Source organism: Ambystoma mexicanum, chromosome 14 (genome assembly GCF_040938575.1).
Source record: "Ambystoma mexicanum isolate Mex_15411 chromosome 14, UKY_AmexF1_1, whole genome shotgun sequence".
NCBI classification, from domain to species: Eukaryota; Metazoa; Chordata; class Amphibia; order Caudata; family Ambystomatidae; genus Ambystoma; species Ambystoma mexicanum.
Genome location: NC_090940.1, coordinates 537,083,247 through 537,108,932, shown reverse-complemented (window position 1 = coordinate 537,108,932; position 25,686 = coordinate 537,083,247). Strand labels below are relative to the sequence as shown.

General features: G+C 48.3%; 1 protein-coding gene across 1 annotated transcript in view; it reads left to right on the top strand.

Moving 5' to 3' along the window:
* LOC138527211 (retinitis pigmentosa 1-like 1 protein) overlaps nucleotides 1-25,686 on the top strand; it is an 823,506-nt gene that overhangs the window by 188,531 nt on the left and 609,289 nt on the right. The window contains exon 5 of the mRNA XM_069638329.1: nucleotides 24,586-24,618. Coding sequence (XP_069494430.1) covers nucleotides 24,586-24,618 — 33 coding nt within the window. The remainder of the gene's footprint in view (nucleotides 1-24,585; nucleotides 24,619-25,686) is intronic.

Sequence of the window (25,686 nt, the reverse complement as noted above, 5' to 3'; positions counted from 1 at the left end):
CTGCCCCCAGGACCTGCATCCACACCTGTGCCATACCAAACTGTCCAGGATCCCCTGACAATGCCCAAGGCAATTAAAAAAGGAGCGGATCGGCAACGGAAGGAGAAATTCACTAATGAGGAGCTCATCATGCTCACGGAGATGCTTGCTGCAAACGCGAATGTTGTCTTTGCGAATGACATGCGGCGTGAGACCCTGATAAAAAAAAAAGGCCATCTGGGCAGAAGTGGCCCAGAAAGTCAGTGTGGTGGGCACCACCACCCGCACCGTGAAAGACTGCAGGAAGCGGTGGGACGATCTCCGCCTCCGTGTCCGCAGCATACTGGCTGCCAATCGTAACCTGGCCATGGCCACAGGAGGTGGTGGAGATTCACCCATCAAATTTAGGGAGTGGGAGGAGACCTGCTCGAGCACTATTGGTGTTGAATCCATAGAGGGAGTGTGCGACATGGAGCATGGTGCGCCCACAACATCAGATGGAGGTGAGTTTGCACTGTGAAAGGTGAGGTACCCCCCAAATCTGACCCCTGAATCAGCTCATGTATGCGGCCACAAACATACATGCACACACCCCTGCCCATGTGAGTAACACACCCCAACACACACACATGCACGCATCACCACAGACACGTGCCACCCAGACCCATGCATGAATGACCCACCTGAAAGTCCTGTGACCTGAATGCCCACTGATGAAGTCACAATGCATAGAACAGCATGATGAACAACATCTGCATGAAGCACGTTGACCCATCACCAATGCCACCCCCCTCTTTGTCCCCCACAGGCTCACAGACCAACAGCGATGAGCAGGACACTGCAACACAGGTTCCCCCTGCCAAGAAACAAGCCAGAGCAAAGGAGCCAGGGAACACCGCCAGCACATCAAGGAGCACAGGGAGGAGTGCGCTTCTGCAGAGGGGCAAACACAGCAAGCCACCAATGTCACCAAGACGTGAAGCTACGGCAGCAACAATCTCTGCATCCACTGTAGTGATCCCCCCAACACAGGAACCACCCACAGAGGGCACACTGTCTGCTGCCAACAGTTCAATTGGCGAGGCAGCAGCCACCACACCACTGTCCGATGTGGAGGACACCTGTGACTTGGGCATGCAAGAGCAGACCCCCAGCCCCCCCAATCCAGAGAAGCAAGCCCACAGCCACCATCACTATCCAGCAGCCATGCCCAGTCTGGCGATGAAACCATGGCAGGGTGCTGGAGCCCACAGGTGCCCCCACCCGATGGCCTACCCATAGATCAAGGTGCGGCACACACCCCACGAGCAGGACACAGTGGCCATGACCTCCCACCATCAGACAGCGGCAGGAGGAGATCACAGCGCTGGTTGGCCAGCATGTCGATGAGGCAGCCCGTCTGAGGGAGGAGTACTGGGAGAATGCAAGAGAGACGAGACAGGGCATGGAAGCCTGTACCAACAGGCTCTGTGAGGAGATGGCACAACTGAGGCAGGTCCTCACCCGCATAGCGGACACTATGGACAGACAGTAACCCCCCCCCACCACAAAAACAACCAGGCACATCCTCCTCTGGCAGCTCAAAGGATACGAGCCCCCTCGCCGCTCCTTGCGCACCATGAGGCGCACACCCTCCCAACCCACTAATTGTGGTGGTGGGGATGGGGAGTAGGGCCAGCCCGATGTAGCTGGCACATGTACAGCAAGACAGCAATGTTGTACCAGCCACACATGGGGGTTTAGTGGGGGGAAGGAGGAAAGGGTGTTTTGGGAGTGTTGTGGGGGAGGGGGGAAAGGGTGTTTTGGGAGTGTTGTGGAGGGTGGGGGGAAAGGGTGTTTTGGGAGTGTTGTGGGGTGTGGGGGAAAGGGTGTTGTGGGAGTGTTGTGGGGGAGGGGGGAAAGGGTGTTTTGGGAGTGTTGTGGGGGGTGGGGGGAAAGGGTGTTTAGGGAGTGTTGTGGGGGGAGGGGGGAAAGGGTGGTTGCATAGTTGAGGCCGTGCACTTCTTCTTCTCAAAACATATTAAACACACTAGTGACAAGTTAAAACACAGGCTTGGACTCCATCATTGTGTATGTGAGCTTTATTGGGGGACAGGGCCCATTGTGTGCTTCACCACAAAACCCAGTGCACAAATACCCACACCTATCCTACAGAGTTGAACCATGTGATTCAAAATATTTGGTTGATCAGAGGCTGACGCACATCGGGTCCCTCCTGGGCAGCGCCTCTTGCATGACCTGCAGCCCCGTCTCCTCCCTCCGCATCCCCATCATCATCCTCATCAGGTGGTAGCATTTCAACGTCAGGGGGCATTGGCACATTCCGTCTGATACACATATTGTGCAGCATGACACATGCCAAGGTGATCTTGGCCACCTTCTCATGGCCGTACAGGAGAGCTCCACCCGACCTGCTGAGGCACCGGAACCGTGTCTTCAAAAGGCCAATTGTCTGCTCAATTACGACGCGGGTACGGGTATGTGCACGATTGTATTCCTCTTCGTGCCTGATCTGTGGGTTCCGTACAGGGGTAAGGAGCCACCTCTTCAGGGGATAGCCGGCATCACCTGCATGGGTGGAACAATGGGGACTTGTTACTGTTCACATCAAGTGGAACCTGTACATATCACACAAATCAACTTTGCATTGTGATTGGCATCTACTGATCCCAGCATGCATGGAGACAATCTGTGTAACTGCAATGTGTGAGGGTGAGCTAGTTCCTGCAAGTGGACATGCACCATGCATGGCTCTGGCAGTTATTGCCATGTCCTGGGTGAGGACAGGTCTTAGGTGTTCCCGGGCCCAGGCAAATTTAGTACCACACTGCTATTGCACTACCATTCTAAAATTGATGTCGCCATGCTGTGAAGCCTCACTTCAGTAGTGGTCTACGGATGTGGTTCAGTACAATGGCTACAGGTGATCCCTTTGCATGCACTCAAGGGCACATAGCTGTAGTGATGTTGGTCAGCGCACATTTTCATTTGGCATATTGGTGCCATGTTGCTGATTTGTGTCACATGGGATATGGTATGATGTGCAATGTGCATGTGGACAGATTGGTCATGTTTACCATCTCGGATTGTTTTCAATGTTGTGCAGCTTCAAAATTGCATGTGGTTTTGTTTCCGGTCCATTGTGGCCTGCCTTGGTGGACATTGGCGTACATCTGTATGTCCATTTGTTCTAAAGACGACAGTCCACACCCAGTTGGAGTATGCATCTCCCCCCCCCCCCAATCACACCCCGCATCACACTGCCATGTGCTTGCTCTGCTACTCACCAAGTAGCAACGAACGTAGTCCGCCATGTCGCTCCATGTAGCGTGGTATTGTTGAGTTCCGCAGGACCCTTGAATCATGGGTTGATCCGGGGTATCGGGCACAACAATGTGTGATTATCTTGTTTGAGTCACATACCATTTGGACATTGATGGAGTAGAATTGCTTTCTGTTTCGGTAGACTGCTTCATTGTGATGTGGGACCACCAATTCCACATGGGTACAGTTGATGGCCCCAATGCAACTTGGGATGCCTGCCAGTGAATAGAAGCCAACTTTGGTGTTGGAGATCTCCTGGGCAGTCCATGGCAGGGATATGTGTTCACTTGTGTGCTTCAGGAGGGCATCGAGCACCTGGGTCAGCGTGCGTGAGAATACTGGTTGTGAGATGCCATGCATCTGCCCTACTGTATGCTGGTAGGTGCCTGTGGCCAGGAAGTGGAGCACAGTTGCCACCTTCAGTAGAGGGGGGATGGCAGTACGGATGTCTATTAGGCTCACAACGTCGTCATGTATCATGTCCACGATGCTGGTGATGGTATCCCGGTCCAGACGGTACAGGGTGTGTATCTGCTCAGGCGTTAGGTTGAATGGAGTGGCTCGAATCCTGGGGATTGGTGGCTGCCTCTGTGGTATTACTAGGTGCCCTGGTGGGGCTTGCTGTGCCTGTCTCGCCCTCCTCCTCCTCCTGCATCTCCTCTGTGCTGCCTGTTGTTGTTGGTGCTGCAATGCAATCATGTCCTCCAGGCCATGTAATGCTGCTAGTATTGGAACCATCTTGGTGTGGGAAGGGGTGTGTTGTGCTCCTTTTGTGCTGCCCCAGTCTCCATTGCCTCCACCTGTGCTGATTGTGTCCACCTGTGGCAGGTGGGAACACTGCTCATTTCTCTTAACGGGTGGTTCTCGATGCCGGTATTTGCGCCATGCCGGTAAGGGCTTTTTTGGGGCTATTCCATGCCGCTATTGGCATGTCCGCATGGCTTGTGATGGTGTGCTATTACCGCCATGCCGCTATTTACGGGTTGAAGGGTCGCGCGCCCACGGACTAGCCGCTATTAGCGGCACCGTTCTTAACGGTGCCGCTAATAGCGGTTATCCAGGTCGTAATTTGCATGGTTATTTAACAATACCGGTATTCCCATACCGGTATCATTAATCCCTTACCGCAATCCATGTAATGAGGCCCCGTGTGATTGGACACTTTCAGCCTCATCACAAGTTGGGCGGGGGCCCTTAAATGCGACAGTAACACTATTACTGCCGCATTTAAGAGCTGGCCCAATCTCGAGTTGGGTGGTAAATTGGAGTTTTACCTCCAACAAAAAGCTGGAGGTAAAGATGTCCACTTACTGCCCATTTTCGGTGCTATTACCGCAGGTGAAATTACCCAATGGGGAATGGGTCATAGCCCCCCAACCGCTACTCGTGATACGGCACTAAAAGTGCGGGACCGAGTAGCAGTAATGCCAAACTACTGATGAGGCCCTTTAAATTTTGTTAAGACTTGTGAAGTCTGCGTGCATGCCAAGAATGCGGTGGCCAAGAGTCTATAGGTCACCAGCACTTTACAGGCAGCAGTTCCGCACATAACAGTAAATGTATCATTATACTTTGAGACATCCTTGAAAGGTACTGGTCCAGTTGGAATTGACTCAGGAGCTACAGGAATTGTATGGGCTCTGGGTAGTTAAACAAGGTGTTGCTGGTTTCTGGCACGAGCTGCTGCCACTCTTGCTCTTTACATTTGACTGAACCTATATGATTCATTTACAGAGGATACGTGAAGTGAATTATTTAAGTTGAATTTGGTACACAGGTCCAGCTTCTATTCTACTCCCCGTGTGGAGGTCATAAACAAATCATTGTTTGCAGATTGACTAGAAAAGAGTGGATTTTAATTCTTCTAACAATCACGCCTGCTGTGGAGATTTATTTGTCTTTTTGAGTGGATAGTGGAGTCTTTGTTTGTGTGGTCTTCTCTTGTTGAGGAGGACCAATTCACAGGGGTTCACTAGCAGTAGGTGTACTGGTTTTTGATATATATGCTTGAACTAGTTGCTCCTGAAGAAGGGATTCATCTTGAAACGCATAGAGCTCTCCCTTTTTTACTTCCGTTTCTATTATTGTATACTTTGTTGATTAAACCGAGTATAAACTGATCTTTCATGCAATTAACCCCTTAAGTGCCAAGGACGAGGTATCTCATCCTTGGGATTACCTCCCCAGTGCCATAGCTCGTCCTTGGCACTTAAGGGGTTAATGAAGGAGAAAATGTTAGAAGGCTTTGATTGGTGAAATACCGTAATCACCAAAAAAGGCCTTGGCACTGTGGGGGAAACCCATGGCAGTTAAAAGGTTAATTACATGATATATATGTCTTGTGAACTGTATTAGTATTTACATATATTCTAACAGATTTGTTCAGTAAAGTGGTGTGCTGGGGACGGCAGTATCCTGTGCTTTCGGATACCTATTGTTTGGGGTAGCTAAATCTTTAGGCATCTCTTTACTGCAGAAGGATTTTGTAGAGCAGGTAAGAGTAGTGGATGGTACTTCGCTTACTTCTGGTCCCATTACCCATGAGACAGTCCCCTTGACTTTTTATGTCAGAGAGTCATGGGGAGGTGATATCAGTTGAGTTTATTGACATGCCACTGTTATAAATCAACCTGGGTATGCCCCGTCTTATGTTCCACAACCCCAGAATTGACTGGAACAGATGGGTAGTCGAGTTGTAGTCAGACTTTTGTAAGAAAGGGGGTGTAGGGAACCCATTTTTTAGTACTTTCAATGATTAGGGTAATTCAGCTACTAAGAGTTTGGCTGAGGGGGGAGCTTTGGTTCATTCTATTGGAGCAGTGCTTAGGGAGGTGCCATGATGTTGCAAGGATATTTGGGATGCTTTTGATGACATTGAAGCAGGAGAACTTCCACCTCACAGACCTAACGACTGTAAAATAGATTTGGAGTCGGGAGCAATTTTGCCCTGTAGCAGGGTCTACGCTCTCACTGAAAAGCAGAATGATTACCTCAAATAATACCTAGCCGAGAATCTTGCCAAGGGTTTTATTAGACACTAGCAGTCCCCAACAGCTTTTCTGTTGTTTTTTGTCTCTAAACGGGATGGCACCTTTAGAACTTGCATTGATAATCGAGCTGTAAATAAGGATATTAAAACCAATACTCACTCCTCCTTATATCAGTCATGTTAGATCAGATTCAGGGGGTGGACATTGTCTCTAACTTAGATCGTAGGGGGGCATATCATCTTGTTAGATTAAGAGAAGCGGATAAGTGGAAGATGGCTTTCAAGACCTGGTTCAGATAATTTGAGTACCAAGTTATGCCCTTTTGACTTTGTAATGTCCTTCTGACTTTGTAATGCCCTTGCTGTTTTCCAGTTTTTTATTAATGAAGTGCTCCATGAGTTTTGGGATATCTTTGTCATAGTTTACAGAGAAGATATTTTGATTTGTTCTCAAGATTTGGAACTATAAAGCACATGTTAGTTTAGTTCTGCAGCAACTACTAGAAAACTAAGTTCAAGAAAAGCCAATTTCACACGGAATCCTTGGGTTTGTGATTTCTTCCAAAGAATTGGAGATGGATCCAAAGAAGGTACAAGCAGTAAGGGATTGGTTTTCACCAACTAAGGTGAAGGAGGTGCAGAGATTTTTCATCTATACGATTTTCTACGGAAGATTCATAGAAGGTTATTCTTGCATTATTACCCTGATTACCAAGCTTCTCAAGAAGGGGGTAAAATGCATTTGGAGTCAAGAAGCAGCGGAAGCCTTTCAGTTGTTGAAGCAGCGATTTATTTCTGGGCCAATATTACTTCATCCAAATCCATCTAAACCTTTTTTGGAGCGACTGATGCCTCCAATTTTGCAATAGGAGCAATCTTATCCCAGGGACATGGAGCCTCATTACAAGTCTGGCGGTAAGCCGCTGGTGCTACAGGTGGGTTGTCGCCAGACTGTGACACCCTTTTCTGACACCTGATATCCCGCTGCCACCGGGACATTACAAGTCCCAGCGGGCCACGATGTCAGACGCTGGAAAATGTTAGCCCCCATTCCCATGGAGTACACAGAAGCACGGGCACCGTTTGTAATGGTGCTGGTGCTTCCGTGACAACTGTGCCTACAGGGGCCGATGTGCTTGGCAGGTCAGACCTGCCATGTGCAAAAGCACCGACAGGCACGGCTGTAATCTGCCGGTCCGGAAGACTTGTAATGAGGCCCATGAAGTAACCAGTCAATATCATCCAGTTGCCCATTACTCCAAGAAATGTTCACCAGCAGAGGTAAATTATACAATAATGGATCATGAACTTCTAGCTATTAAGTCTGCCTTTGAAGAGAGGCGACATTACCTGATGGGAGCAAGACATACAGTTACTATTCTGACGGATCATCGGAATCTTCACTTTCTTAAATCAGCCAAGATCTTAACTCCAAGACAGCGCGGATGGTCTCTCTTCTTCGACGACTATGAATTTATAATTACCTTCAAGCCAGGAAGATTAGATGGTAAGGCAGATGCTTTGTTTCGGCAGTTTCAGAGTAGCGACTCCGAACAAGAACTAAGCTTGCAACGTCTGAGTGCTTCGGAACGTTTTATTTCAGCAGGCACTTTTGAGTTTAAAGATCTGTCTAAAGAAGTTCAGGAGAGTTTGACCAGGATTCAGATAGAGGAGTGGGTGTGTCACGATCCGGCTCGGAATTTGAAAGAAAGTCTACCTTTCTTGGACACAAAACATTTTCTTCCTAGTGATGCTCTTCGAGAGAGAGTTCTGAGGCCTTTCGTTCTGTCATGGTGAGTTTTGTCTTGAACTATCCACAAAGGCCGCTGAACCCCATAGACCCGCAAGGGCTTGTGCACTAAATTAAGCACATTTACAGCTGAGCCCTGATGAGAGTCATCCAAGGCAGCTGTTAAGTCACTAGGTACAGCAATTTGTCAGTCTCAACAGGCCTTTCGGCCTCTCAAAGTTGGAGGGGTTTTTCCTTTTGATTCCATTAATTGGTTGATAGAACAAGGGGACAAATGGTTCCCAAGATCATGGAGGTAAAACAGCCCAGACAGCCTCTATCCCTTTGCCCTCTGCTGCAGCCACAGCCCAAAAACCACTTTAAGTCCTTGGTCCACAGGACAGTGGTGGGAGGCAGAATAACAGAGCATTTAGGAGAATGGTGAAGCATAACTTTAGATGCTTGGGAACTGCAAACAGTAGCCCATGGTTGCTACCTCCAATTCTTAAAAAGATCTCCAGATTGTCCCCGGAGCAAACAATCTTTCAGGGAACCTGATACTCTCCCTGCCGGAGAAAGTTGCAATAGTAAGGGTACCTGTAGCAGAGAGAAACCAGGGATGGTACCCCTCTTATTTTTGATTCTCAAGAAAGACAAAGGACTGCGACCCATATTGTTCCTGAGATGCTTGAACAAGCCCCTCAGGAAGGACGGATTCCAGATGGTCACTCTTTCGCAGATCTTCCAGGCCCTTCAGCTCCAGGATTGGATGGTGTCTCTCGATCTTCAGGATGCTTACTTCCATGTGCCTATACATCCAAAGCAGAGGAAGTATCTTAGATTTGCCATCAGCAGTTCTCATTATCAGTTTCGGGGTACTGACTGTGGGCTGACCTCCGCCGGAGGGTCTTCACTAAGTTGATGGCGGTGGTAGCAGCAAATCCATGGTGGGGAGGGATTCACATCTACCCCTACCTAGACGACTTGCTGATCAGAACTCATTCTCCTGAATAGGCTCTGGAACCTCTCAGCAGCAAATGCCACTTCCTCCACTAGAGGGGCTTCTCGTTCTTTTTCAAGAAGTGACACATGCCACCTTCTCAAAAGCTTCAACTTATTGGAGCAGTCCTGGATTCTTCCTTGGGTAAAACTTTGCCTCCTGATTTGAGGGCTCAGCATATTTTGCAGATGGTGGAAATGTTTCAGAATGCCCAACATCTACCTGTCTTCGATTTTCTGAGGTTGCTCCGCATCATGGCATCCTGCATTTTCCTGGTGCCAGAGTACAGCCTGAGCATGTGGTGCCTCCACTGGGCCCTGATTTCCCAATGGTCACAATTTTCAGGCAGGATGAAAGACCTTCATGTCCCGATCAAGGTCATGCTGGGCCTCATGTGTTGGGCCTGCAGAATGTGATGAAAGGGGAACCTTTCTGGCAACCATAGCCGGAGGTGACAGTAGTTAAGGATGCCTCCCCCATAGAATGGGGGGCTCACATGAACTATCTGACAATCAGCAGTCGTTAGTCTTCATCAGAGTCCAAACTACACATCAACCTTTTAGAGACTAGTACTGATGACCTGTCTGCCTTCTGTATGGGGGAAAAACATCATGATAATAAAGGACAACACAGTGGCCATGCATTACCTGAACCAGAGAAGAGGTGCACGGCCACTACCGCTACCACTGTGCAGGCAGGCAATGCAGCTCTGGTTTTGGGAACTGCAAGAAGGAATCTCTCTATCTCTCTAGCAACCATTCATCTTGCCGGAGAGGAGAACACAGCAGTGAACGCTCTGAGCAGGCAGAGCACAATCTCCCACAAGTGGGAGTTAGCTCAAGAAGTCCTTCTAGGGATCTTCACCCTCTGGGGAACCCCTCAGGTGGATCTGCTTGCGTCCAATATCAACAGTAAATGCAACCTGTTCTGCTCCAGGGAACATTTTCAGAGAGGAGATCTGGGGGACGAGCTCGTGGTGGACTGGGATTTTCAACTCCTATATGTGTTTCCTCCAGTCACTGTCATTGCTCATGTGTAGGTTAAGGAAGTTCAGGAAATACACAATCCTGATCGCTCCGGATTAGGTCGGCAAGACTAAGCACCCAGACTTTTTAGACATTTTGTCTGTTCTGTGCTTCCTTGTCCACAGGAGTTGCTGTACCCCACAGACCCCATAAAGTGTTGGGTCAACAATTGGTAATATATACAGCTGAAATCCAGACACCCCTGAGGGAAAGGGGAAGTGGAGAAAATAAAAAATACACAGATTCTGGTCCTCAGCCTAGGTAACAATCTGCAGAGGACGAGAAAACATGAAGATAAGGTTATATTTGCTCTCTAACCCTGACCCTCCTCCTTTTCCCCAAGTTACAACACTACAGGTGGACCACCGCTAGAAGTGGGGAGGAAGTGATTCAATCTTATAGAAAGAGATGATCTTCTACTTACTTTGCAAAGTTCACCCAAAGATCTTCAGAGAAGAATGATTAGAATCTTGTCTTGATCTGTACATTAAGGTTACTGTTTCTTCCCGAGTTCCTGAAAATTATCTTAAAACATCTGTATGAAATGTTCTGTTGAGTCTTGGATGAACTAACCTAAGTAACTTACTTCCAAAATAAATTTTACTATATCTTGCATGAAATGTCTTTAAACAGGAACTGCTCTAAAGTCTTTTGCAAAATCAAAAAATGTGTGCTGTTCTTTAATATTTCCTGATAAGAGTGCGGTCAATTTAACTCATTGGCCTTGAGTTAGCTCTTGATACAGTCTTCAGCTTTGACTTCCAAACAGACCGTTTAATGTCATTTCCAACGCAGCTTTACTCAGTCATAAGCTACAGTTGCGGAGTACAGAACACTACTCTCCGGGAGAACGCATGTGTATAGAGCAATTGTCTGCTCGAACGCTACTCTCCTTCAGACACAACTACATTTAATAGAATAAGGCTCTGATTACCATGCACGTACACAAAACAAGGCTCTCAGCAAATGTCTTATAGGCACTGCTTCCCTTCAGGCAGATCGCGATCGGGTGACGCTGATTACCTTGAAGCGTGCACATGAACAATCTGAAGTCCCTGAACAATCTGAAGTTCCCTGAAGTGCTCACATGATAAATGTCTCTTAAACACTGCTTCTTTTCTGGTACACACAGTTAGGAAACACTGCTCACCCAGAACCATGCGCTGCAAGCAATTTAGTGCCTCAGATCTTATGTGTGCACAAAAAAGAAACAACTTCACCTTTGGAGTCACTGGAGTTCTCACAGTTAAAACTCTCCTGAGCAGCAAACACCAATGGAAAAACTGTAGCTTCTTCTATCCCTAAGTAAATACCTAAACTAGTTAACTACTACACAGTATCAATATTTATAAATCCTTTTTGAAATGATTTCTTACAGAATACAGTCTCTACCTTTAAATTTCAAATGCTGCGCTCCCACCAAAATCTCTGGATACCTTGTCCCATGAAATCTAATTTCACAGAAGGTTTCTTCTTCACGCTATTTTCTCTGCATCTCCTAAATTTGGCCTGAAAATGGGAGCTTCTTTTGCACAGGACCTTCCTGTTGAAGCTTGGATAATGAAAGGCAGTTTAGAATGACTAGTCCAGGGCGCCGAGTGCACGGTTGCTCCGGGGCTCAGGCACCCCCCGGCAAAGGCCATCTGCGTAAAAGTCCCTATACTTTAAATGGGACTTTTTTTTATCAGGCGCCGGCACCCCCGGGAAAACCTGAAGTTGGTGCCCCTGGCCTAGTCAAGCTTCTAGAGATTAATCTTAGCAAATCAGCTCTGCCTCTGCATAATAGTTAAGGGCCAGACCAACTGAACATCAAGAACTAGATTTAACAAAGGAATTTCCCATCTCTATTCCCAGCGTGACCGAAAACAATTCATGATGGATATGTCAAGGGATGAAAGTGATGTGTACAAAACAATGAATTATTTTAAAGAAAAACAGTAAATGAATAAGATCTTGTTTTCCCCAGAAGGTGGACCTACTCTCGCAAGAGGGGGGCCGCCTTCTTCATCTGGAAATCAGGACTTTGAGCCTTCACTCCTGGTTTCTGAGAGGTACAAGGATTGGGACTTTTCCGGAAGATGGTGCAGGGATAAAAATATTGACCCTTTCAATTCTGAAACTCCCTCTGTGTTGTCTTTCTTACCACATCTGGTCCATTAGGGAGTACATGTGTCTACTACAAAAGGCTATCTCGCTGCGCATTCGATTTTCAAGCACTCACCTGAACAAGGCTCTTTTTTAAGGTTCCCATTGTTGTCCAGTTCCTTGAAGAACTGACAAACATCTTCCCACTGTTACCTTACATATTTCCGGCTTGGGATCTTAATTTAGTACTTAATGTCTTAGTGCGAGCCCCATTTGAGCCTCTTCATTCTTGTCTGCTTAGGATGTTAACCCTGAAGACTGTTCTTCTGGTAGCCGTGATATCGGCTTGCAGAGTAAGTGAGCGAGCTTCAGGATTTATCTTGTAAGCCAACATCTGAAGATTCAACCTTTATTTCTTCCTAACTTGGTGTCAAGAGTTTCACCTGAGACAGAAAATTGTTCTACCATACTTTTATCCACCTTTTTAACCTTCGAAGGATGAGGGCAGACAGCATTGATTAGATCCCAAGAGAGCATTAAGCTTTTCTATTAGCAGGCTTACTATGATCAGACATGACAACCACATTTTATTTGGCTATACTGGTCATAGGTTGGGACAGGCTGTTACAAAACAAACCTTATGCCGATGGATCCTTTTATGTATCTCTGAGTGTTACGATTTAGCTGGCAAGGACATCCCTGATAGTTAAAGGGAGCACATTCTACTAGAGGAGAGGCTACAACTTCAGCCCTTCAACAAGGGGTATCGGTGCAGAATAGTTGCAATGCTGCAACTTGTTTTTTGCTGCACACTTTTACTAAGCATTAGTGCCTTGATTCCATGTCGGTTCAGGAGCTAAATTTGGCAAAGTTGTTATTCACAATGTAAATCAATAGTACATTCTTAGATCTATGAACTGCTTTGGGAGACTATCAATGATGAGGAATCTGTGGTAGGAAACAATCCATTAGAAGAAAAAATTCATTACCCCAGGTAATGTTCTTTCGGATGGATGTCTCTCCCAAGGATTCCTCATTGCCCTCCCAGCCTGCCCCTCTGTTTGGGTGAATTGCCATCAATTAAACCTGCCCCCCTTCCAACATCTGGGTGCTTGTTTGATCCTTGAGACAGCTGTGCATAAGAGGGGAAAGACTTGAACTGAGGCAATGCGCACAGTGCATGCTATATATACTAGCTCATGCTAGTATATATAGCATGCACAGTGCGCATTGACTCAGCCCCCGCTCAACCCCTGCCCTTTCAACATAGAGGTTGAGATTACTGCGAGTACAGCCATCTTCATTGACTCTTCTGTCGGCATAAGGATTGCGAAAGCCTGAATGAGGAAAGCACCTCCTCCAAATCATGATACATCATGGTCGAGAGTGGGATAGAAGCCGCTGAGGGACCTCGAGGGAACATCCATCACAAAGAATATTACAGAGATAAGTAATGTGTTCTTCTTTGGCTGCTAAAAACATTGAGTATGTAATCCCTATGAAGTTTGAGACTCCCAAATTAATGCCACCAACCATAGCTGCTTCAAGGCAGCACATAATCATCATGTTACATATTTTATGACTTTCTCTTTCCTTTGCGTTGAGTTTGGGCTGCCTGCAGTCTGTGGCAGTCTTTCTACAGTACACATCAAGGAGAGGAGGAGCTACCCTATAAGACCACTGCCGCAACACAGAGCGTTCAGAGTCTTTCGTTGAGTTTGAGCTGCCTGCAGTCTGTGGCAGTCTTTCTACAGTACACATCGAGGAGAGGAGGAACTACCCTATAAGACCACTACCATAATGCGGAGCGTTCACAGAGTTTTTTGTTGAGGTTGAGCTGCCTGCAGTCTGTAGCAGTCTTTCTACAGTACACATCGAGGAGAGGAGGAGCTACCCTATAAGACCACTGCCGCAACACAGAGCGTTCAGAGACTTTCGTTGAGTTTGAGCTGCCTGCAGTCTGTGGCAGTCTTTCTACTGTACACCTCATGGAGAGGAGTAGCTACCCTATAAGACCACTACCGCAACGCAGAGCGTTCACAGAGTTTTTCGTTGTGTTTGAGCTGCCTGCAGTCTGTAGTAGTCTTTCTACAGTACACATCATGGAGAGGAGGAGCTACCCTATAAGACCACTGCCGCAACACAGAGCGTTTGCTGAGTTTTTTAGTTGAGTTTGAGCTGCCTGCAGTCTGTGGCAGTTTGGAGGCCCGACCGCACTGACATCTCTGACTGCCATGGACTTTGCCTGTGGGGATGTACATTGACCCGGGGGAGCCAGTCGAATCACTGAGGCTACCGCGCGTGCTTTCTCCCTGTCAGGAACTCTAGTGATCGTCCCACTGCTTCCTTGTGTCCTGCTCAACCCCCACCCTTTCAACATAGAGGTTGACATTACCGCGAGTACAGCGATCTTAATTGACTCCTCTGTCGGCAGGAAGGGCGGTCTCCTGCTGCATAAGGATTGTGAAAGCCTGAATGAGGAAAGCACCTGCTCCAAATCATCTCCCGGCACTTGCACTGATTCCCACTCGAGACCCCTTGTTCCTGGATCCCCCAGGACTTCTCCATCCTCCCCCTTCCCTGGTCTCCCCATCGCCCCTCTCAGTCTGCAGCACTGGTGACTGTCACCTAGCTGCCATCTGACTATCCCGTCAGCTCCCACTGAGGCGGGAACTGGGATAACGTCGTGACACAGTCTGCTCGTAAACTTTGCTATAACGAGCTCACTTTACCCTCATTTACTCAAAGGAAACTGGAAAATAAGGGTAAACCCCTTAACTCGGACTCTTTCCCCGTTGGCCATTTGTTACTACTGTAACCTGTCTCGGACACTGACCACCTGAGAGGGAACTGCAGTAAATCAACTTGTGACTTCCCTCCGTCAACAAGCTCAATAAATAAAGCAAGCGACACTACAGATCTTGGTTCTTCCAAGCCGTCCATCTTTGTGCAAAAACCCACCTGGCAGCCTACCGGGCTATCCCCTAGCTCCTTGCTATCCAACCAAAAATGTTTTATCAGAACCAACCAGAGACATAAACACCAGTAGCACACCTTATAGCCCCAATGCAACGTCTCATCCCACTGTTGACACAGAAGAGAGGGATGAGGTGGTAGATCATGTACTGCTTGAAAGTTTTGAAAGCCTTGAATATGGAGCCTCAACCCAAGTCTTTGACCAGCAGCCTACGAAAATAAGGACCACTAACAACCATGATCCATTGCAGAAAGCAGTCAAAGCTGCTAAACTGGATACGGTCAACTCCCAGTGGTTGACTTCTTCTATGGCTCGAAAACCCACCAAGTTTAAATCGGGAAAAACTTGATCCAGAGGCTACTAGTCTGTGCACTTCCTTTACCAACACCACCCACCATGACGCTCTACCCCAGGGTGCTACCTACAAAGTGCCCAACAAAAGACATAGGTTGCCTTCAACTTTGGGAAATGGTTAGTGGGAATCCTGCGAGGCTGAAGTCCCCATTAATCTACATAAGTCTACGTCAAAATGTAGGAAAGAGCTCTTCAACAGAAAGCATCAATCACTGGCCCTCCCAGAAAACTGACGTGAACATGAAGGCAGCGCCAACACTCACGTTGGTCCCCTTCATGAAACTGCATGAAAGCCTTAGTGAGCAACCAAAGGACAACACCATAGTGTTAGCGATGCTACACTCTAGAATTCTGTTTATGAAAGGCTTCATAACAGCTATGCAAGCAGACCTGGACAATAATGCAAAGCAAACTACAAACATTAAGTAAAAAAGAAAAGGTCAGGCGTTCACTCTAGTTCCCAGTCTTTTTAATACTCAAACTAGTAATAACAGGGTTTGATCCCAGCAATGTTAAAAAATAACAGGGTTAAATCCCAACTGCCACAAAATGTTATCTTGCAAAGCAAGGTTAAGACCTTAGCGGCCCAGGCGAGGATTATCTCTAACAGATACTGTAAATTTGCCCACTATTGTCATTCTATCGCAAGAAGGTGGTCCCCATTCTTACATAAGGTGCAGAAGCGTACTTTGCTCTCACAGCTAAAACCTGGCTGTTCTGGGAGTGCCTTTTCTGGAAGAAAAATGTGCACCTACCAGGAAGTATTCCAATTCAAGTTGTAAGAATGGAGTTAGGCTTGAACTCCATGTATGCCATGGTGGTCTGGAAATCACTCAGCTTGTATTGCAAATGTATTGACCCCAAACCGCTCCTGAGCTTCAAGCTGGTGCAAGAAGCTATTTCCGAAGGTTTGGACGGAACGCTATGTGAATGGAAGCTTATCTGCACGACAATCCTTGAGGACCTTGGGGTGTCCGAAATCACACTGGTTACCAATCCTACCAGTGTGAAACGCAAACTTTGGGCGCTGGATTTGATTTGGACCCAACACGAAAGATCCGGTTTTTCACTCTATGGGGCCAGCCAACTTGAAACTTATCACTTATACGTGCTACCCAAATACCTTGTGAAGTTCCCAAGCCCATATCATCAAGCTCAGTTCATGCGCTTTAGACCTAGGGGCTGATTCATGGAACAAAGGTGCGCCGAAATTAGTGGCGCAAGCTGGTGCAAGCGTGTAAAAGCAAGCGCAGGCACACGCGTGCGATTCAAGGAAGGCCCTGCGTGTGTTTTCCTTAGGATGTGCATGAAATCCGCGAGTGGCGCACACGGGCGCACACGTCATTGCAACATCCAGAACGCTGTGCGCAAGGCGCGCAGCTAAATTGCACAACGTTAGCGCACATGCCAAAAAGGGGGCAGAACACGGGGCAGAACGCGCGGCATGGGGAACAACGTGTGAAAATAAGGGTGTAACTGGTGAAGTACTGCTGGGGAGTACACAGAACACCCACAGGCATGCGGACCACACGTATTCATGGATTCGAATAGGGGAAACCCGCGCACGGCCAAAGACACGCACAGGCCTAAACACATCTGCCACACGAAGGCAGGCGGTAGCGTCCCTGCGCATTACAAAAGTGTGCGCAAACAACAAACGCGTATATACAGCTATGATGAATGTCCCATTCTGTGGCCCCCTAGGAAAAATTATATGTCATGCAATGCTCAGGCATCCCAAAAAAGCAAGAAAAAGAGATACGCGACCCCTGTAGCCCACGTGCGTGTAAAAAAACACACGCAGTACGCTGTGGCATCCAGGAACACAAAAAATGCATATGTGAGCAACACGCATGCTAGTATGCCCGCAAAAAAGGGGTACGCGACTAACAGGGACACCCGCAGTAGGAAAAATAGCATGTGCGACTCACCATCTGCCTTGCGTGTAGAAGAAGAACGCGTAGCCAACACCCACGCCAAAAGAAGAAGTACGCACTGTAGCCGCTGTGAAGTAATCGTGTGTGAACCCCAACGTCTTGAAAACACACGCACCGCTTTCCACAAAGAGCACGTACAGAGCGATGGATACCCACGTGGGACCTTCAACCCGTGGCAAGGGAAATGCCGATGCGCACATTATGTCACCTATGTGCTTACGCGCTAAGGGCCTTTCCTCAGAATTCACACAAACATGCAGTTTTTCACATGCCAAATCACTCCATTTCAAGCTGGCCATGCGACAACACACGGAAGACCACGCTCCTGCCCAGAAGACTGAATTACTGCCCCCAGAGCCCCAGCAGCCTCCCACGAGCCATCTGCTGCTGCCTGCCTGCCTGCTGTCACCGTGCCCTGCCATTTGGTGCCTGCACATCTGCCATCTGCAGGGGTCCAGTTGCTGTGACCACCCCTGCTGGAACAGAAGACTCCCGACTGAAGTTCCATCACTTCACAGCCCAGCCCCAGGACCCAGTTGCCTATCCACACCTGCCTCGGGGGTTGCCATGTCTGACACAACACCTTCCGGCACCAGCGGCAACCTCCCAGCAGAGAGGCAGAGGGCTACCAGCTTCAGTGAAAAGGAAGTTGGTATCCTAGTGGAGCAAGTTCTTGGGCATTATGATGCCCTCTTCACACCATCGCGCGCCAACAAGGAAGGACGGAAGAGGATATGGAAGGAAATAGTGGGTGCCATCAACGCGGAGGGGGTGGCACCCCGCAACATCAAACACATCCAGAAGCGCTGGGAGGACTACAAGTCCAGGACCCTCAAGAAGGTCCGGCACCTCTTGGATGCAGCGGATGCAGTGGAGCGCCGGGACCAGTTTACCACCCAGCAGATGATGGTCCAGGAGCGCATTTGCTGAGTGCTTCACCACCAGATCCTCAGGATGCAGGCCCGTCTGGAGTCGAGCGGTAAGTGGCCTTGCATTGACGGTTAAAAAAGGGCATGTTGCAGTGTACTGGTAGTTAGCTACTTGGCTGCATGTGTGACATGGGTCTGGTTTGGATGTGTGTGTGTGCAGGGAAATGATGGTGCTGCATGTGAGTCCAGTCAGGCGTGACCCACATGGATGGTGAATGTGTTGCAATGCATCATGCAGAGCAGCATGCAGAACGCACACATGTATGCATGCCTGTGTCTGTACTTTGACATGTTTGTGGTGTGAGAGATGTGTGCTGCTGTCATGGACATGCATGATTTACATGTCCGTGTGTCTGAGTACTGTGTGCGCCATGGATGCATGACACATGTCCGTGACGATGTGTTGATTCACTGATACAGCCTAGTCATCCTTGTATCCACTGTGTCTGGGGGTATACCCGGCCAGATGCATGACCCTTTGGTGATGTGTGTGCATGTGACCAGCATGTCCCATGATGCATGTGAGTATCAGCCCAACATTGGATGCAACTACGGTGCCTTGGACATGGATGCCAATGTATGTTGCATGTGCCATGCCTGTTCCTGCATGTGTGTTGCCTGCACTGACCCATTTGTTGTGGAGGGACATGATGGAAGATACGTTTGACAGTGCCACTCATGTGCTATTGCTTTGTGTCTAGGGGACTATTGTTCAGTACTCTGATGCTTGTGTTCAATGTCTCCCTTTACACAGCAGCGAGTGAAGAAGAGGGCGGATACAGCGCTGTGGAGGAAAGCAGCAGGAATGCCTCCACCGGCTGGCGATGCAAGGCCCAGTCACCCTCCCAGGAAATTCCATCATCCGGGAGCGAGGGGACTGGTGCTGCGTCTGCCACTATGGCTGCAGTGGAAGGGGCTGATGAGCCCCCACAGGGGCTTGCAACGGCGGAAGATGGTGCGGAGCCATCCAGGTTGGTGGTGTGTATAGAGGAGGAGGAGGCCGCTACAGAGCCGTACATGGGGCCTGGTGGGGGTGGTAACAGGGGCAGGAGGCAGCACAGGTCGCCGCGGAGGTGCCTGCGCATGTCTCTGCCCTTGACACTGTGATTGCATCACCATGCACCAGCAGGGATGCCCCGTCCCTGGCCCGTCTGCAGGTAGGGGGGAGGTCTACGTCATCTGGCACTCCTCTACCTGTGGACGAGGGGACCTGTGACCGGATTGAGTCCGTCCTGATTGGTGTTGCGTTGCACACACGTGACATTCATGATGATGTGCGTGCTTCCTGGGGGGACCACGCACGTCATCATGAAGAGCTGTGTGCCAACGTGGCCCAGTTGGGAGGGACCATGGTCGGGGGTTTCCTCCATGTGTCAGACGGTATTACGGCCCTCTCCTCCTCTGTTCGCACAATACGCCAGTCGTTCTCTGTGCCGTGTTCTGGCCCAGATGCCAACAGGGCCCCCTGTGGATTTGCCCCAACCAATGCAGCCAGCCTGATGGAGAGCCCATGCCTGCCACAGTTGGGAATTGGAGGTCCAGCAGGGGTGGCAACTCCACCAACTGGACCACAGCAGATGGAGGATGTGCCGGCATCATTTGGCAGGGCACGTGCGCGACGGCAGCAGGGGATTGCATCATCCCCGGATACCGTTGCGGTGGCAGAGGCAGTTGCGCTGGAGGCAGCAGCAGGCTCAGCGTGGGAGGCATCATGGCTCGGGCCATCTACACCCCAGAGGCAGGCATCTGCCGAGGGGCAGGAGGACCCCGGACTGGGAGTGTCTTCCATGTGGCAGCGGTTGGGCCGGCTTTGAGGCAGACAGAGGGCCTCGAGGAAACTTGCAGGGAGTTGAGGGATTCCATGGCTGCATCCCTGCAAGACCTCAAGGCCATGGAACAGGCCCGCCTCTGGAACATCGACGTGGAGTTCGATGATGCCCTGGTCCGCAACATCACGAAATGAGCCGTGGGACAGGCCCGCCGCGTTTGTAAATAGTTATGTAGGTGTAAGTTTCCTTTACTTCTTATTTTTCTTTGGGGGCCTATGGACTATGCCCCGCATTTTTGTAAATAGTTGTTTGTTAGGTAGGTTTTTTGTTAGGTTTCCTTTGGATTGTTGGGCTCATGGACCCTTGATTTTTCATTAGTATATAGTTATGGACCTGATTTCACCGCTTATTTTTTACCATGGAGGAATGGTTTGCTTATTTTTTTAACTTTGTATTTTGTTTTATGGACGTATTGATTTCAGCATTCATTTTTTTCCCTTTATTTCGGACATCCAGACTTTTATTTATTAAAATTTTTCTCGTGTGATTTTCTTTCATTCATTCTATTTTGTACATAATACATTTTTATTTTTTACCTCATTTGTGTGGTCTTCTCTCATTGGTTTCGTGCATGTCACAATGTGGGTTTTCTCATTCATGTGTCGCCATTGTGTGTGTCTGATGGACATATATTCATGGGCATACTGGTTATTTGGGATCTCTCATGACATTGGGATTTCAATGTGGAGAGGATGGAATGTTTGGTTGGGTGTTTGGTCTGGGGTGGCATGGGGTGGATTTGGGTGGCTATAAGGGCAATGGGTCTGGATTGTGATGCCGTGTTGGGTGGGGGACATGAGTCGGTGTAAAACTCCCCGCACACCCCCGGAATACACGTACCCCCCTTGCGCTAGCAAAATTGTGTGTATTCCGGGGGTGCCCAGGGAGTTTTACACACGATTTTGCTAGCGCAAGCGGGGTATGTGTATTCCAGGGGTGCACAGGAAGTTTTACACGCAATTTTGCTAGCGCGAGCGGGGTATGTTTATTCCGGGGGTGCTCTGGGAGTTTTGCATCCGATTTCGCTACCGGGAGCAGAGTACGTGTATTCCGAGGGTGCGCTTGGTGTTTTACACGCGATTTCGTGGTTGGGGGGCTGTTTGCTGGTACACTGGCCTTTGCGCCATGTACTGGATTTGTGCGAGGTTTTTGGCGCGTGTGGCGGGGTTGGGGGCGTAACTACTGCTGCTGCAGGGTCGCTGCGCCACTCTGCGCCACTGCTGGTAATGGATGTTAAAATCCATGAATATGCTGTGCGCTAAAATGGGTTTTGGCGCATGCGGTGTGATGCTGGAAATGCATTGGAGGGACAGGGCCTCCCTGTCCTTGTCCTGTAGTCCTTTTTCATTGTGATCTGTATTGTTTTCTGCCCAGGAGGCAATGTGGGACTCCTGGCAGTGCAGCTCTTCCTGTTTTTGGTTTGGTGTACAGACCCATGGGATACCCTTATAGCACCCATGGGTGGGGGTACAACCTTGTGCCCATAGTGTATGTTTTTGGGCACCTGTGGGTGGCCCACAGAGCAGGGTATGGGCTGGTGGCAGCTCCATGCTGAAATTGACAGGTGCTGTGAGTATCCTCCATTTTGGGATACCCAGGCCCTGCCATTGGAATCAGTTGATTCCTGATAGAAAACAAGATGGCCCATGTGGCCTCTTGCTTTCTATTGCCTGTTACCTTGTTTTCCCAAAGTCCTGGGAAGCCCTGACTCTGCCCTTTCCCCCTGACTGGCTGTTGGGTGGAAGTTCCATATGTGGTGTTGTTGTGAAGTCCAGTCCAGACTGCCTGGAGCCTTCCCAGTGACTGTATGTTGTGGGTACACCCTTTCGGTGGGACCTGGGTGAATGGAGTGTGTGACCAATATACACTTCTTGTTGTGGCTGTCTGGTTTCTGGTATGAGAGACAAAGACTGAGACAGCCCTGTCCGAAACTGGCCTGAATGCAGTGTGTAATGTTGAATGGCTGGGTACTTGTCCCAATCCACATTCCTTGTTGTGAGGGTCTGAGAGGGAGGAGGACGGCCTGAATGCACTGTGTGCCTGATTGGCTGATTGACTGCATGAATGCCCTTCTGTATGATTGGCTGCTGAGTGTGACCCAGCAGTTTGGATGAGAGACAGAATAGTATATCTGGGGACCTCTCACCGCTGGAAATTGTTCAGAAGCTGTGTCTACACTTGAAGAGTAACTGGAACTGCTGATCCTCGACGCCCACCTGGAAGAAGAAGACTTGCTGTTGCATTTGCTTCGACCTGATCTGAAAGCTGCCGAGTTCGTCGAAGACTGATCCGAGAGAGGACTTAGTAAGGCTCCCTCTTCCCGTGCTCCGAGGGACCATCGAGCACCGCTAACCTTCGCCGAAGCTCCCTGGAAGTCAGACCCTCGAAAGGCTGCCGACCCGAGACGGGACCGCCAAGGAGAACGAAGTGAAGCAACCGGACATCGCTGCTGTCGCAGTCCACTGCCGTCACCCAGGGTTCGGAGTATCGCCGTAACCGCTGGAGGCCCGTCGAAGCCATGTTGCCCTAGAAGAGGGGACTGCTTGACGCCGTGCCGCCAATGATCAGAGCCTTCCGCTCCTTTGCCTAAGACTGTTGAATCGAAGGACTCCCTTGTCCGCACCGACGACCGCTTTATCCTGCCACAGAAAGTCAAGGGCGCCGCCGCGCCGAGGAGAATCCGCCAATGGGTTTCCCACCACCTGAAGACCACAAAGACTTCAACGACTCGACGCCCTTGCTGTGCCACAGTTCTTCCGAAACTCTTTGCGGTCCAGAACTATCAAACGGCGAGGTGCCCCACACACCTCATCCTCGCAGGACGTCGCCGACGAGCACCGCCTTGATCGACGCCGTGGTCTCGGCACCCTCGAACTTCTCATCAATGCCGTTGACACCATGTTCACCTTCTTCGATGCCTCTCGACGATCCGTGGCTCCTGCTTTAAAGGGAACCACTCAAGAAGGATCCCTCGACGCTCCTTCGAAGAACTCTGCTCCACCAGGTACATTGGGGGGGGGTAAAAACATTATAGGAGAAAATAACACTATTGATCAATATATGGACTGGGCTTGTGCTATATCTTTATTTTCCAGGTTGCCCAGGTGGGGGGATCTCCACACAGAACTGTGTCTAGGTAACGGGGCCAGTATTCTGCCAAATTGTGTCAACGATCTTACTTTCCTTCCTATCTCTATTGCTGGTTTCCTTGTTATTGATCTGTGTGACATTCTAACAGTATAGTTGATGCACTTTAATGAGATCTGATAATATTGGTGGTACCACTTTAGAATTGTATATATTTGCCATTATTTGATTCCTGAGAACAAAGTGAGTTATTGTGATAGTGTACATACCTTTGAATATTAATTATATAAAGGCGGTGTTTTCAGTAATACAGTGTGTGGACATTCCTTTGTGGGGGCTTGGGGTACACTGTACTTAAGAACCAGCCTGCATCACCTCCTGAGAAGCTAGGCCTTGATTGCTCGTCCATTGCTACCGTAATAGAGAATCTTGGCTGGGGTCCTCTGTGCCTCTCCTCTACCATATAGGGAGCAGAAGTACAGACACCCCACTCCAGTCTTTACACACGGCTGGCGCAGACTGCCGCACGCGCACTGTGCGCCAGCCGCAGGCGCCACTTGTGCGCCGAATTCTATGAATTACCCTGTTAATCTCTATCCGACTCGAGAGGTGTTGAACGCCAGATTTACTGGGGTCGATGAGGAGCTAACTTGCAGATTGTGTCCTCATTTCGGACTGAAGGAAACTCTACAACACTTGGTTCTCTTTTGTCCAGGACTCACAGAAATAAGGACTAAATGGCTTGGAAAATTCATTACAGAGCTACTGTCGTTTTCTGCAGACGAGTGGTGGAAAATGTTGTCACAAGGGGAGAGACTTCAATAACAATTGTCCTTATACACGTTTTAAAGGAATCTTTTGCGTGAATTGCAAACCTTTCATTTAATTGACTGCTTAATGGATATCTGAAAATGTCTTGCATCCAGAGTGGAGGGAGTTAGCCCTTGAGGATACTGGATGTAAATGCTGTAAATGATAAAAAAGGTTTTTTTTTCTTAAAAACCGTATATCAATAAATAAATTAAAAAATAAAGTATCTTAATTAACATTTTAGACACTCAATATGAGAGTTGATCATGATGACGATTACGGTACTGCTTTGAAGCAACTATGGTTGGTGGCATTAACGTGGGAGTCTCAAACAGTACAAGCAGTGTTTGGTGGTTTCTCTGCGAACTCGTATTACAAATGTTGTTATTTCCAAGATGATGAGCAAAGCATTTTGTTTTGAGCAGTGAGAGGAGGGTGTTCTTTGAGTCTGGTCAAATAATTTGAAAATCGTGTGTCCATATTTAAAGTACACATGATTCTAACATTTGCTGCTTTTCTGTTTTCTGCCAGGACCAACAACCTGTGGAGGATCCCATTGCTTTGGTAAATTCCTGTTCTTAACTATATTTTTATTGCAAAATGGTTACACTTTGCAGGTTTACTTGGAACATGGGATCTATAAACTACATGCCGATATACTGAGTGCTCTAATCTATCTTAGGTACTTAGGATTGAGCCTATTGGGGCAAATGGAGATGTTTTAAGATTAAATATGCATTTCTACAACATGCGAAAAAAGTAATTGTTTTCCTATTTATTAAGCTCACAACAATGGGACACATTTAGCTTAAAAGGCTATCAATAGCAGTGGACTTTTGGCTTTATCATTTCACAGTGAGACCACTCAGAAATTGAGGACTGTGTGTTAACTAGGTCTATTTTTGGCAGGTTAGATTCACTGATGACATTTCATGGGCCTTTGTTTGGCAGTGCGGAAACACACCATTCTTGGGCCTGCTCCACATTGTCAAGGCTGAGTCTTGATTGTAGGACCTGCAGGAGCTGCTGAATCCCGACAGACCCTCAAAGGCGTGGAGCACTTTGAGTGGTTACTCAAAGTACAGTTGAGCACACAACACCCCCGGGGGAAAGGAGAAAGTGGATAAAATAATAAAGTAACAGATTCCTTCAGCACCCACAGGATATCTGCAGCAGGAAAGAAAAGAAAAAGGAACAGCTTTTAACAACATATCACTCCTAACCTGCTATGCTTTTGACTGATATCCCAAAGAATATATACCTATATCTCCTCTGCTTAGTGCCCAGACGAAGGTTTTGTTTTCTTTCTTGCACCTGAGTTGCTGCTCTGGGTTTTACTGTGACTTCCGTTTTCTAATTCATACATAACATTTATTTACATCTCATTTAATCGATTGCTTCCCTTGTTTGGCCAATGTTTTTGATATAAGTACTTAACTGCCCACAAACTGTTGCTTAGACTTTACAATGTTCAGCAGCCTTGCTTGAGTAAAGATATACTTGCTTACAATTTAGATAAAAGAAAACAATATACTCTTTCCTCATAGCCTGCGACCTAATCAGTCCAAAACTGCGCTCCTGTCTCCACGGTATTAAAAAATGGAGTTGCTGCGCAACCCGCGAAGAGAAAAA